Source organism: Microcaecilia unicolor, chromosome 12, assembly GCF_901765095.1.
Source record: "Microcaecilia unicolor chromosome 12, aMicUni1.1, whole genome shotgun sequence".
NCBI lineage: Eukaryota > Metazoa > Chordata > Amphibia > Gymnophiona > Siphonopidae > Microcaecilia > Microcaecilia unicolor.
In genome coordinates this window covers 73,322,597-73,335,377 of record NC_044042.1, presented here as the reverse complement: position 1 = coordinate 73,335,377, position 12,781 = coordinate 73,322,597, and the positions used below count along the sequence as shown (strand labels likewise).

General features: G+C 49.0%; 1 protein-coding gene across 1 annotated transcript in view; it reads left to right on the top strand.

The window, feature by feature from the left end:
* The window catches only part of LOC115481387 (keratin, type I cytoskeletal 47 kDa-like), a 65,758-nt gene that overhangs the window by 43,785 nt on the left and 9,192 nt on the right, over window positions 1-12,781 (top strand). The window contains exon 2 of the mRNA XM_030220476.1: window positions 3,937-3,968. Within this exon, the coding sequence (XP_030076336.1) occupies window positions 3,937-3,968 (32 nt within the window). The remainder of the gene's footprint in view (window positions 1-3,936; window positions 3,969-12,781) is intronic.

Genomic DNA, 12,781 nt, shown 5'->3' with positions numbered 1-12,781 from the left:
TGCTGTATACATAAATGATGTGCTGTATTTTCAAAATACCCCATTTTGTGAAACCTTCTGAAGATTTGTGCAAAATTATGGTGCATATTTTAGATATATTATTCTGGTTCTCGATGTGCATAAACTGGCATGTAGATGCTGATATTGCATAAATGTCTAAATCCCAGATTTTACAGAGTCAGGATATACACATCTAAAACTGAAAAATGCATCTGGCAAAGGACTTGGCTTGCACATGTTTTGGACAGGACCAGGGCAGGCTTAAAAAAATAAACATGTTTTCCCCATTTCAGAAGGAGAATGCACATCTATGTTCAAAAGGATTGAGAAAGGGATTTATACCTGGTACCCGGTACACCTACATTCCAGAAAAATGCTCCTATTGAGCAGCGCTCTATTACAGGGATAGAGGAAGGTTGCCCTTTAATTCATCAGAGGTTGGTTCCCCCCTTCCACAACCACTTCCCCACAAAGCAAAACTGGCAAGGGGTACCGGGCACTGGGACAGCTTTGGAAAAAAATAAACGTTTATGGGCTCCTTTTACTAAGCGATGGTAAGCTTATTGCTCACTATACAGGAAGTACTGCCAGGCTACTATAGCAGCCCAGCGGTACTTCCCACCCCTAGCATGCCATCATTTCTGGTGCTGTAAAAATGTATTTATTTTTATGGCGCCGGAGTGTACCTGGTGGTAATCGGGCAGTGCCTCGTGCTGCCCGATTACCACCGGGTTTAGCGTGGGAGCCTTACCTCCACCTCAATGGGTGTCGGTAAGGGCTTCCCCCAAAATGGTTTTTTCAGCAAGTGCCTTACTTGCTGCACGGCTATTTCCTGTAGGAAAGTGAAACTTTCCTTTTACCAGCTGTGGTAAAATGGGGCCTCGGCATGCGTGAAAAACACGCGACGATGCCAGCGTAGGCCCCCTTTTGCTGCAGCTTGGTAAAAGGGGCCCTATGTTTCCAAAATCGATTAAAGAAACGTTTTTGTTCTGGAACATAAACATTATGTTGCTATTCCATAGCACAAACTTTTAAATGCTGCCACATAATCCATCCCGTCATCCATCAAGTTTCAGGAACTATTTTATTGGCTTGTATTAGTTACTGTACTTGTTGGTATTGGGCCCAATATTTAGCCAGTGGTGATCATTGTTTTGCTGACCGCCTCCGTTGTTAAACCCAGAAATTCAATGTCCGGCCATGTCTGGGCACTGGCATTCAATTTCCAGGTCTGCAGAGTCACCTAATCCATAGCCAGTTAAGTGTGATATTCAACACTTAGGAGCCCTTTTATTAAAGGGCGGTAGGGCTACTACCGCGTTGGGGTGCAGCAAATCGGGACTACCGCCAGGCTATTGCAGGAGACTGGCAGTAGTCCCAGCCTCTGCTGCAACCAACTCTGGAGCTAGAAAATGCATTTTAATTTTCTAGCAATGAGGGCTTACCTGGTGGTAACCGGGCAGCCCCATGCACTGTCTAGTTACCGTCGGGTGAGTGCAGGAACCCTTACCATCTCCATAAATAGGTGGCAGTAAGGGCTCCCCAGAGAAATGGTCGCAGGGTAAGTGGTTAATTTACCACAGGGCCATTTCTCTTTTTTTTTTTTTTAAAGCCTTTTACCTGCTGCAGTAAAAGAGGGCCTTGGCGCACAGCAAATCCATGCACCAACACTACTGCAGGGCCCCTTTTGCCACAGCTTGGTAAAAGGGGCCCTTAACCGGCTATGGGTTACTGCATAAAGATAGGACTGACTTTTATGTGATCCTTTTTATGCAGTTAATCTGACTGGTTAAGTGCTGAATATCAGCACTTAACCAATCAAGTGCCAAATCCAGGGGCATAGCCAGACTTCAGCGGTAAGGGGGTCCAAAGCCGAGGTGAGGGGGCACATTTTAGACCCCCCTGCCGCTGCCGACCCCCCCCCACCGCCATTGCCGACACCTCCAACAACTTTGACCCCCCCCCCCGCACGACGACCTTCTCGACCCCCCCGCCCGCCGTCACCTACCTTTGCTGGCGGGGGACCCCAACCCCCGCCAGCTGAAGTCTTCTTCCTTCATTTGATTTCTCAGTCTGACCTCCTGCACGTACAACGTACAGGACGCAGACTCACAGAAACAGAAGAAGCTTCGTTCTGTTTCTTTGTGTCTGACGTCCTGCACAGACTGAGAAACCAAACGAAGGAAGACGACTTCGGCTGGTGGGGGTTGGGGTCCCCTTCCAGCAAAGGTAGCAGGCGGGGGATTGGCAGCGGGAGGGGGGTGTTGAGAGGGTCGTCGGCAGGGGGTCCAAGGCCAAATCTACGGGGCCCAGGCTGCTGTGGCCCCATAGCAGCTACGCCCCTGGCCAAATCCACCCCCGAACACCCCCAAAATAGCCGGTTTGCAGTTCGGCATTAACCGGTTATTTTCCATGGCACTAACCAATTAAGTGCTGCTGATAATAGGCAGTTAGCCCCAAACAGGCAATTTAAGCAGCCAAGAGCTGTTTCTGGCAAGCTAAATTACTTTGAATATCGACCTGCATAAGTTTAGTGGCTGTTTGGAATGTGTTGTAAGATGATATACCTGTGAACTTAATGGCGATTCTATAATCTAGGCACTTGCATTTACAAGCACCTTGCAAATAAATGTCTTGAATACTAGCACTTATGCAAGAACGTACACGCTCAACAGTGAAAGTGCCGGCAGGGCACCTAGTGCTATTCTGTAATGGCATATCTAATTTGCTTAGTGCGTAAATGCAAAGGAGGTGTAAACATGGCCAGAGCATGGATGGCACATGGGCAGGGTTCCCAGTTACACACATAACTTATAGAATACTGAAAGGCACGTGTATCTCTGTTGCATTTACATGGCCACAGTTATACCAAGTCCATAGGTGAATAAATGTCAGGCACACTGATACCAGGTTGTGCTAGTATTCTATAATGGAATCTGGTTGCCCATTCCATTATGAAATAGGTTCCTAATGTGCATCCTCAGGGCACCTAAAATGAGGCACCCCATTGTACAATTCCCCCCTTTCTGTTTTAAATTCCTTGCATATTCCTTTACATTATCTTGTGCACAGGTTGGATAGACAGGCTAGACATTTATATCATTAGTACACCTCACTACTGGGAGATTTTAAATGAGCCAAAAACAAGTTGATAAACTACAAAAAGTGCAGCAGCCTGGGAGTGTTGGGCCACGGAGCCATGGCCCTGTGCTCTTGGACCAGAGCCTGGGGAGCTGGTGCCATTCCCCTCCCCAGAACAGCCCCCTCCCCCATCCTCCAGAGCACATTTCCCATCCCTCATAGGTCCCCTTATACAGAATCATAATCCTTTGCAGTTGCAGTGTGAGATTACCGCTAGGGTGCCATTTTGGAGATGGCACCAGCATGGAAGGAGTAGTGTTGGCTGTACCCCTCTCGCTCTGGCACAAGATGTTATCAGAAATAGAGCTCCAAATTTTCAGATGGCAGTAGTCGTGACTCTGGAGCTCTACACCAGAATGAAAGAGGTAAGCTACAAAAACTAACCTCTCCTCATAATCCCTAGGACCATGAGGGGAAAAAAACTAAATTCAGGATTATCCCTTATTTGAAGGAGTCAATAAAACTCTATACTGTTTACTATAAATAGAACAAGTTTATTTAACCGATTCTCTTAATAATAAAGACTAAGAACAATAACATTTTAATTTCTAATCAATTTTCTTTCTATTCTTATCACTATACTAGCTAAAGAATTTTTCAGATCAGGTTTAATATATTAACTTGTTTCTCTGATCTTTTTCTTTACAGGAATCACGTTTATACCCAAGAACTTTCCGATAAGTATCTAAAAAAAACATTTCTCAATTTCTTTTAAATTGAACCAGATAACAAATAAGCTATACAGTAGATTTCTAGAATTGATACTTTGTGTGTTCTTTGTTTTTGTTTTCACAGGTACCTGTCTTCACTCTAGAGAAGCTATCAAGGTAAGTATATTTAGTGTTGTCTTTGTCTTTCTCTATCTTTTCTTTTCTATCTTTTTCTCTTTTTCCTCAATAGTCACTTAGCTGATAACATTTCACTGGACGTGTAGTCTGTCTTGCGGAGGGGCCCTTGTAGATTCTCCAACTTCCAGTTTCTTCTTCCAGGTCTTCTCCCTAAACCTATTTCTTAAAAACTTAATAGGAAGAAAAACCCTATCTATTCTCACACGTTGTTGATATTTTTAGTTCTAGTGAATTATTAATTAATACTTAGGGCCAATTAAACTATTGAAATAAAATTACATAAAAATCCCTGTTCTGCTTCAAGCCTATACTAATCACTTATTTCCCTAACCTGAAGAGGCTGATAACCCTTTCAGTCCCTTGCATCCCAACATTCCTTAATCACTTTCTTATTCTCACATGTATTCCTACACTTTCCCCTATCATTCATATACTTCACTATCAAAATCAATCACACTTCATACCATTCCCCCCCCCAAGTTTATGATAATTGATCAAAAATTAAATAAACTCCCTTTTCTGGCTTTTCCTTACATTCACTATCACTCTCACACTTTTTACTCTCACACTAAATCACTTTTTCACTTCCAATCACCAAAATCTCACACTTTCTCTCCCCCACTGAGCTGCGCTTCCGCTCTCTTCAGTCACCAGCCTCTCACTGCCACTGTCAGTTAGCCTCATCTCCTAGGAGACCAAGCTTTGGCTTGGGATTCCGAGCAGTGCTGACCAATCCCAAGCCTTTTCCAACATTCTAAACTCCCTAGCTGACCAGCGGAATCTTGAGAAGCACAGCAAAATCTCCATTTTATTTTATAATTTCCCATAGAGTTCAATGGGAAATTATAAAATTAAACTATAACTCCTTCCAATTTTCCCCAAAATACCCCAAAATTTCCCTGCCACTAAAACCCTGAATCCTCCCTCTAACCATACTTTTAAATTTTAAAAATACCCCAATTTTCCTATCCGTCGCACAATATCCCCTCTAACACCCCTCCAAAATTACCCAAATTTGTAAAACCCATCTCAAAAATTAATATACCCCTTCCTTAATCTACCCTGTCGAATTTAAGAATTTAACCCTTTATTAACCCCTTCAAACTAGCACCCCTCCAAAAAACCCCCTAAAAATATTTAAATTCAAAAAACTAATCCGATAGAAAAATCAAGAAAAATCCCCTGATCCTGAATCTAAAAACCAAATTTAAAAAACTTAAACCCCTGATTTTTTAAAAATCAAAAACCGAACTTATACAATTTAAAAATAAATAAATGGAAATTTTAGGTTAAAAAACCCCTTACCTTGTCCGTGATTTTCAGCACACTCGATGCCTACCCTCGGTTCCGGTCCCGGTTGTCCTGGTACAAAAACGGATCCAAAAATAAAAAAAGAACCAAAGCTGGCCCAAAATTTAGGCCCCGGCTTCGGCCTACCCGCGAAGACGCGCGTTCGCGATTCGTGCATGAGGCGCGCCGCCTCATGCACACTCGCGCGTCATTCCCCCGACGTCCTCTTCCCCGGCAGCCCTCTTTCTTCACCGGGAACGCTGGAGCGTCCCGGACTTCACAGACCGGCCCCTCCTTAAAGCGCCGGGAAGGTCTCAACTCCTTCCCGGTCTTATCTTATTTCGGCCTCCATCCGGGGCCCGGAACGACGCTGTCTTCTCTTCCTGCCAACCCCACGCAGTACCCGGAGTGCCTCCAGCACTCCTGCTCCAAAAACGGGCCCGAAAACAATCGCGCCATCCTCTTCACTCCCGGGGCCGATTCCAATCAACCCCGGGAGCAAACGGCGATGCAGCTCCTCCCTCTCTAAAATGGGCCACCGGAAGGCCCCAAAAACTCTCCTCCACCACAGCGCTCCCAAAAATCGCTGCTGCCTCCTGCAGCACCTCTTTTCCTCCTTAGCCCCCCAAGATTCAGCCCGGAGCCCAGGTAAGTATTTATTTTTGTTTTTCTAACCCCAGGTTACAGTAGCTGGGTACTGCTGCTACCCAAAGACCACTGCATCACCAGGGAAAATGATGATATGGCCTACAGGGATGGTGGGGAACCCTTTGGGGATGGAGAGATGTGTTTGGAAGGTGGGGGTGGCTTGATCGAAGGGGTGGCGCCAGCTGCTTGAGCACTGAACCAGGAATATCAGGCTATGGCTTTGAGGTCTGATGCTCCTGGCATGGTAAAATAGTCCGAACTTTTGGATGAGGCTGTTTTACTGTCATTTTATGCCCATAATGTGACTTATGATATGTATCTGGTGCACATCACAAGTAATGTTCTGGGTTTTGCACATTAATGAGCTGCTTTATATGCATTTGCCCTTTTAGCATCTCATTACTATGTAACTCGCGGTGAATTACATACCCCTGTCGTAGGGCAAGAAAAGCTGCATTAGAGCCCTTTAAGTTGCATTAAGGGGCAAATAATGTGACTTGGTGTCCTAATGCAGCTTGATAACTTCCCCCATTAGGCACAAGCACATACACCAGCTCTATGGCTGTCATGAGTGCTTCGCCTAAATTATACACCCATATCTAACTTGCAATGTTAGTATTCTATAAAGGAAAATAGGCACATACGATCTGTGTCCTGCAAATGGCAAAAAAATGAAGAAGATTTGCCAAGTCCAGCATGAGGGAACTAAGGCCAATGTCAGACAGACTTCAACGATCTATGTCCCGCAAATGCTGCAAGTGAGGGTGCGGTGCAGCTCAGGAGGGAGGGAAAGATGTCTTGACTGGTAAGTTGAGTACTGGAATGATATATGGTTATAACTAGAACTGTACCAAATGGCATTTCCTTGTCATCAAGCAGATGCAGCCATTACAGATGGGTTGTGTCCATCAACCAGCAGAGGGAGATAGAGAGCACACTTTTTTCAGTGCCTCATACCAGCTTGTCCCACTGTCTCTCTTCAGTGTTGCCAGGTGGGCGGTTTTACCGCCCAATTGGGCGGTTTTCCGCGACCCGCCACGGGAAATTTTTGCCCGCGGCGGGTTGCGGTTTTTTGGGCTTCTTTTGGGTCTTTTGGGCGGTTTTTAAAGCGGTTTTTTCGGCCGGGGGGCGGGGTTAGTGACGTTTTGGGCGGGGTTAGTGACGTTCTGGGCGGGGCCGATGACGGCGGGGGCGGGGTTGATGACGGCGGGGGTGGGGGTGTCAGGGGCGGGGTTTGACTTTGGGCGGGTTTTGGGCTGGATTTGGGCTCGTTTGGGTGGGAAAAAATTTTTCCACCTGGCAACCCTGCCTCTCTTCAGTATTCTCTATCTCCCCTAGCAGAGTGGCTGCAGCTTCTTAGAGCTCCATCTAAAATCTGCCTGAAGGTTGCTCCTGTGCTTTTGCCAGTTGTTAGCAGGGGTGTTGGAGGCTATAGCAGCTTCACTTTAAAGGCACATAGGTTCACCCTTTCCCTGCCTTACCCATACCTCCGTGGATGTGGACACATTGCTTAGCTTTCCCTGTCCTTCCCCACCAACAGTGGATGCAGGCACATAGGTTCGCCCTTTCCCTGCCTTTCCCACTCACCTGAGCCTCCGGAGTTCTATTTACCTCTGCTTTCCTCACAGCGTTAAAAAAAAAAAAAAGGGAACAGAGGTTTTTCCTTGCCTTTTTCTGCGGGACCTGAGCTGTGATACTCGGTCCAGTGAGGTAAGAGTGTTTTCTGACTCCTCCGGGGTGGGCCCGCGATCGGGGCAATTTTGGCGCAAACCGCCATTTTGAATTTTACCGCCGTTTTCGGCGATGGCTGCGGAGACAGTAAAGCACTGTTCCAAGTGTGGCAAGCGCAGATCAGCAGCAGGCTCTGTAAATCGTGCTGTACAGATGTTAGAGCCGGCCCGAGCATGGCGAGCGACGATTCTTCGCGCTCTGAGCTGGCAGCGGGCGCCATTTTGAATTTACCACATGGCGCGACCTCCGCTGAGACGGAGAGTCCTGAGCCCGGGAAGAGGCCTCGGAGTGAGGCTGATATGGGAGCTACTAGCCCCGGCAGAGATCCGGGTGCCCAGGGTGAGTTTTTGTCCCCTGATTTTGTCTTATTAATGCATAAAGCATACATGCTTAAAAGAGCTCTCCCACAAAGCCCGGCATGGGCCTCTTCTAATGCCCCCCCCCCCCCCCCCCCCCGGTGGATTCTAGCCTGGGTATGCCCTCTGAGGCGTTATTCCCTGATAATTGGCAGAATATGAAGCGCAGAAGGGCTCATTCCTCTTCAGAGAGTGCTGCACCTCCTTTCCCCCCCCCCCCCCCGTGGTGGGGCTGCGAGGATTCGGAGGACTCTGGCAGGCCTTCATGGTCTGAGGAGCCAGAGTCTGGTGCAGAAGTGACTCAGGATCTGGACGATCCCTCCGCGGTGAGGATTTTCCACCGTGATGAGCTGCCAGCGCTTATTTCTGATGCCCTGCAGGCTCTCTCTATTGAGGACCTTGCCAGTGGCACAGCCTCCTCTGTGAATCCTAGGATGGCTAGTACCAAAAAGCCTGCTTGAGCCTTTCCTTTGCATGACTCCATCCAAGAGCTTATTTCGGCTCAATGGGCTGACCCCAAGGACCTTTGAAAGTTTCCAGGGCTATGGGGCAATTATACCCTCTGAGTGAGGAGCATATGGCTCGCTTTGCTATGCCTAAAGTGGATGCCCTAGTCACAGCTGTGACAAAGAGAACTACCCTCCCTGTTGAAGGAGGTGTTGCCCTGAAGGATATTCAAGACCGTAGACTGGAATCAGCACTTAAACAGTCATTTGAAATTGCAGGTCTCACTATTCGGGCGTCTGCATGCAGTTGTTATGCTGCTAGAGCCTGCCCGGCTTGGGTGCAACAGGCAGTGGAACAGCCCGGTGATGGAGCGGAGCCCTTTTCAGATGTGGCTCCGCGGATGGAGTCGGCCTTGTCCTTTCTTGCTGACGCCCTTTATGATATTGTCAGAGCTTCGGCTAAACACATGGCAGTAGCAGTGGTGGCTCGCCGTCTTATTTGGCTACGGCATTGGGCGGCGGACATGGCCTCTAAGCAAAGGTTGGTGAAGTTGCCCTTTCAAGGCCTTCTCCTGTTTGGTGAGGAGTTGGAGAAAATTGTGAAGGGCCTGGGTGAGGCTAAACCCCAGCGCTTGCCCGGATAGGCCTCGGCCTTCCTCTAAGGGTGCGGTGGTCCACTCCTCTTACAGACCTCGCTTCCATGAAGCTCGAAGGTACCGCCCGGGGCGTTCTGCTGGGTTCACTTCTCGTGCCCGTTTTCAGCAGAGGAACTCCTTTCGCTCGGACAAACGTTCCACAGCCACTGGCTCAAGGCCTGGAGTTCAGGGGCGACCCTCTCAATGATGGTGCGCCGGCCCTCTCCTCGAGTCCTGTCATCGGAGGACGTCTTTCCCTTTTTGCCGAGGAGTGGGCCAACATTTCCTCAGATCAGTGGGTCTTGGACCTGATCAGAGACGGTTACAGAATAGAATTTGATGCCCCTGTAAGAGATGTGTTTGTGAGTTCCGATGCGGTTCTGCCGCCAAACGGTCGGCGGTAGAGGAGACTTTACAAGGTCTGATTCAGATAGGGGCCGTGTCCCCGGTACCTCCCGCTGAACACAGCTGCGGCTGCTACTCCATCTACTTTGTGGTGCCGCGAAAAGGAGGGTCTTTTCGCCCTATTCTGGACTTTAAAAAAATTAAACAAGTCCCTGAGAGTGCGGCATTTTCACATGGAAACCCTGCACTCTGTCATTGCGGCGGTACAGCCAGGAGAGTTTCTCATGTCTCTGGACCTGAAAGACGCTTACTTGCACATTCCAATTTGGCCCCCGCACCAGAAGTTTCTGAGGTTTGCGGTGATGGGAAAGCATTTCCAGTTCCGGGCCTTGCCTTTTGGCCTCGCCACAGCTCCCCACACCTTTTGGAAGGTTATGGTGGTAGTAGCTGCCTTTCTAAGGCGAGAGGGTATTCGGGTTTACCCGTACCTGGACGACTGGCTCATTCGAGCAAACTCTGCTGCAGAGAGTCAGCATGTAACAGCCAGAGTGGTCTCAGTACTTCAATCTCTGGGCTGGGTTGTCAATTTGACCAAAAGTCACCTGACCCCCTCGCAGTCTCTAGAATATTTGGGGGCCAGGTTCGAGACAGCCTCGGGGTATGTGTACCTACCCGAGCAAAGGCGGTGCAAGCTTCAGAATCAGGTCCGTCTGCTCCTGAGGATGCCCCACCCGCAAGCTTGGGACATTGTCCAGCTGCTTGGATCGATGATGGCCACCATGGAACTGGTGCCCTGGGCGAGAGCGCACCTGAGACCTCTACAGTATGCTCTACTCCAAAGATGGTCTCCAGGATCTCAGGATTACCAATGCAGACTCTCTTGGCTCCCTGCGGCCCGACTCAGCATGGAGTGGTGGCTCTCAGACAGCATGCTGCGGCGAGGAATGCCGCTGGCGCTCCCCGATTGGTGCCTAGTCATGACAGATGCCAGTCTAAAAGGCTGGGGCGCACATTGCAAGGGGAAGCATGCCCAGGGTCTATGGACACCCGAGGAGTCGGAGTGGTCCATCAACCGCCTAGAGTTGAAAGCGGTGTTTCAGGCGCTTCTGGCCTTTCAAGTGACCCTGGAAGGATTGGCTGTCAGAGTGATGTCGGACAACACGACAGCAGTGGCCTTCATAAATCGACAAGGCGGCACTCAGTGCAGAGCTCTAGCCGCAAAGGCCAAACAAATTTGCCACTGGGCCGAGCTGCATCTACAGTTTCTGTCAGCAGCTCACATTGCAGGTCAGAGCAACGTGCAAGCCGATTATCTAAGCAGGCATCAGATCGATCCAGCGGAGTGGGAACTTGCAGACGAAGTGTTCCTGCAGATATGTGCCAAGTGGGGCAAGCCCGTGATGGATCTAATTGCGACAAGCTCCAATGCCAAAGTCCCGTGCTTCTTCAGCAGATGGAGAGATCCTCGCTCAGCAGGATTGGATGCCTTGACTCAGCCCTGGCCTCCGGGCCTACTGTATGTGTTCCCTCCGTGGCCCTTGTTAGGGCGAGTGCTCCTGCGGATTCGTCTGCATCCAGGAGAAGTGGTTCTCGTCGTCCCGGATTGGCCCAGGAGGCCTTGGTATGCGGACCTCTGACAGATGCTCGTAGAGGATCCCCTTCAGTTACCTCTGGTTCCCAACCTGTTGTCACAGGGTCCGGTGACCATGGAGGACGCCGGCCGATTTGGTCTTATGGCCTGGCGATTGAGAGGGCGCAATTGAGAGGCAGAGGCTATTCCAGTAAAGTGATTACCACTCTCCTGCAAGCCTGCCACTTCCGTGGCTTATGCCAGGATTTGGCGCCAGTTTGAAGTCTGGTGTGCTTCCAGAGAGATCACACCCATGCGTGCTCCTGTCTCGTCGATTCTGGACTTTTTGCAGGATGGTGTACAAAAAGGCTTGACCTATAATTCCCTGCAGGTGCAAGTGGCAGCATTGGCCTCCCTGCATGGCAAGGTTGAAGGCGTGTCTTTAGCTGCTCATCCGGATGTGGCACGGTTTCTTAGAGGGGTGCTTTGGCTCCGTCCTCCCGTGCGTGCGCCTTGTCCAGCTTGGAACCTGGGGCTAGTGCTGAAGGCCCTTCAGGGTGCTCCCTTTGAACCGCTTCGGCGTGCTTCAGAGAAAGATTTGACACTGAAGGCCATCTTGTTAGTGGCCATTACTTCGGCGAGACGGGTGTCAGAGCTCCAGGCTTTTCTGCAGTTTTCAGAGTCCGGGGTCACGGTTCGGACCGTGCCTTCCTTCTTGCCTAAGGTGGTTTCAGAGTTTCACCTAAACCAACCTATTTTCTTGCCCTCCTTTGTCGAGGAGGAGTTTCCAGAATCTTTGGGCAATTGCACCCTGTTAGACATGCGCAGGACTCTGCTGCAGTATCTGCGAGTTACTAACTCTTTCAGGACCTCTGATCATCTGTTTGTTTTGCTATCAGGTCCTCGCAGAGGGTCTCCAGCATCTAAAGCCACTATTGCCCACTGGCTTAAAGAATCTATCTTTTCAGCTTATTTGTTTGCCGGCCGGCCTCCGCCTGATGCCTTTAAGGCGCATTTCACTAGAGGAATTTCCTCTTCTTGGGCTGAAACTGGAGCACTCTCTCTTCAAGAGATTTGTAGTGCAGCAACATGGGCTTCTAAGCTCTCTTTTGCCCGACATTACAGGCTGGATGTGACTGCCAGGAGGGACGCACATTTTGGAGCGCAAGTGCTGGCGCGTGGTGTGGCTTGTTCCCACCCTATCTAGGGATTGCTTTGATACATCCCATCTGTAATGGCTGCATCTGCTTGATGACAAGGAAGGGAAAATTAGGTTCTTACCGTGATAATTTTCTTTCCTTTTTCATAGCAGATGCAGCCATGATCCCTCCCTGTCTGATGCTATCTGCTGTAAATCTATTTCAGATTCTGTTCGTGTTTCCTGGAGATTCCGTCCTTGGGAGAAAGTCGGAAAACAGTCTTCAGGATTCTTGTTCAATTAAAGGAGGATGACTTAATTCCCTCCAGTTTCATGTTTTGGAGGATGAGTTTATTCCCTCCGGGAGGATGAGTTTATTCCCTCCAGTTATGTCTCAGTGGAGGATGAGTTTATGCCCTCCGGGAGGATGTTTCATTCCCTCCATTCTGAGTTAATGCCCTTTATTGTAGGGCCATCGTTCGCTGTGAGGAAAGCTTATGTTATTCCCATTGCGGTTTGCCATACTGCTTTGGAAGCTTCAAATACTGAAGAGAAGCAGTGGAGCAAGCTGGTATGAGGCACTGAAAAAAGTGTGCTCTCTATCACCCTCTGCTGGTTGATGGACACAACCCA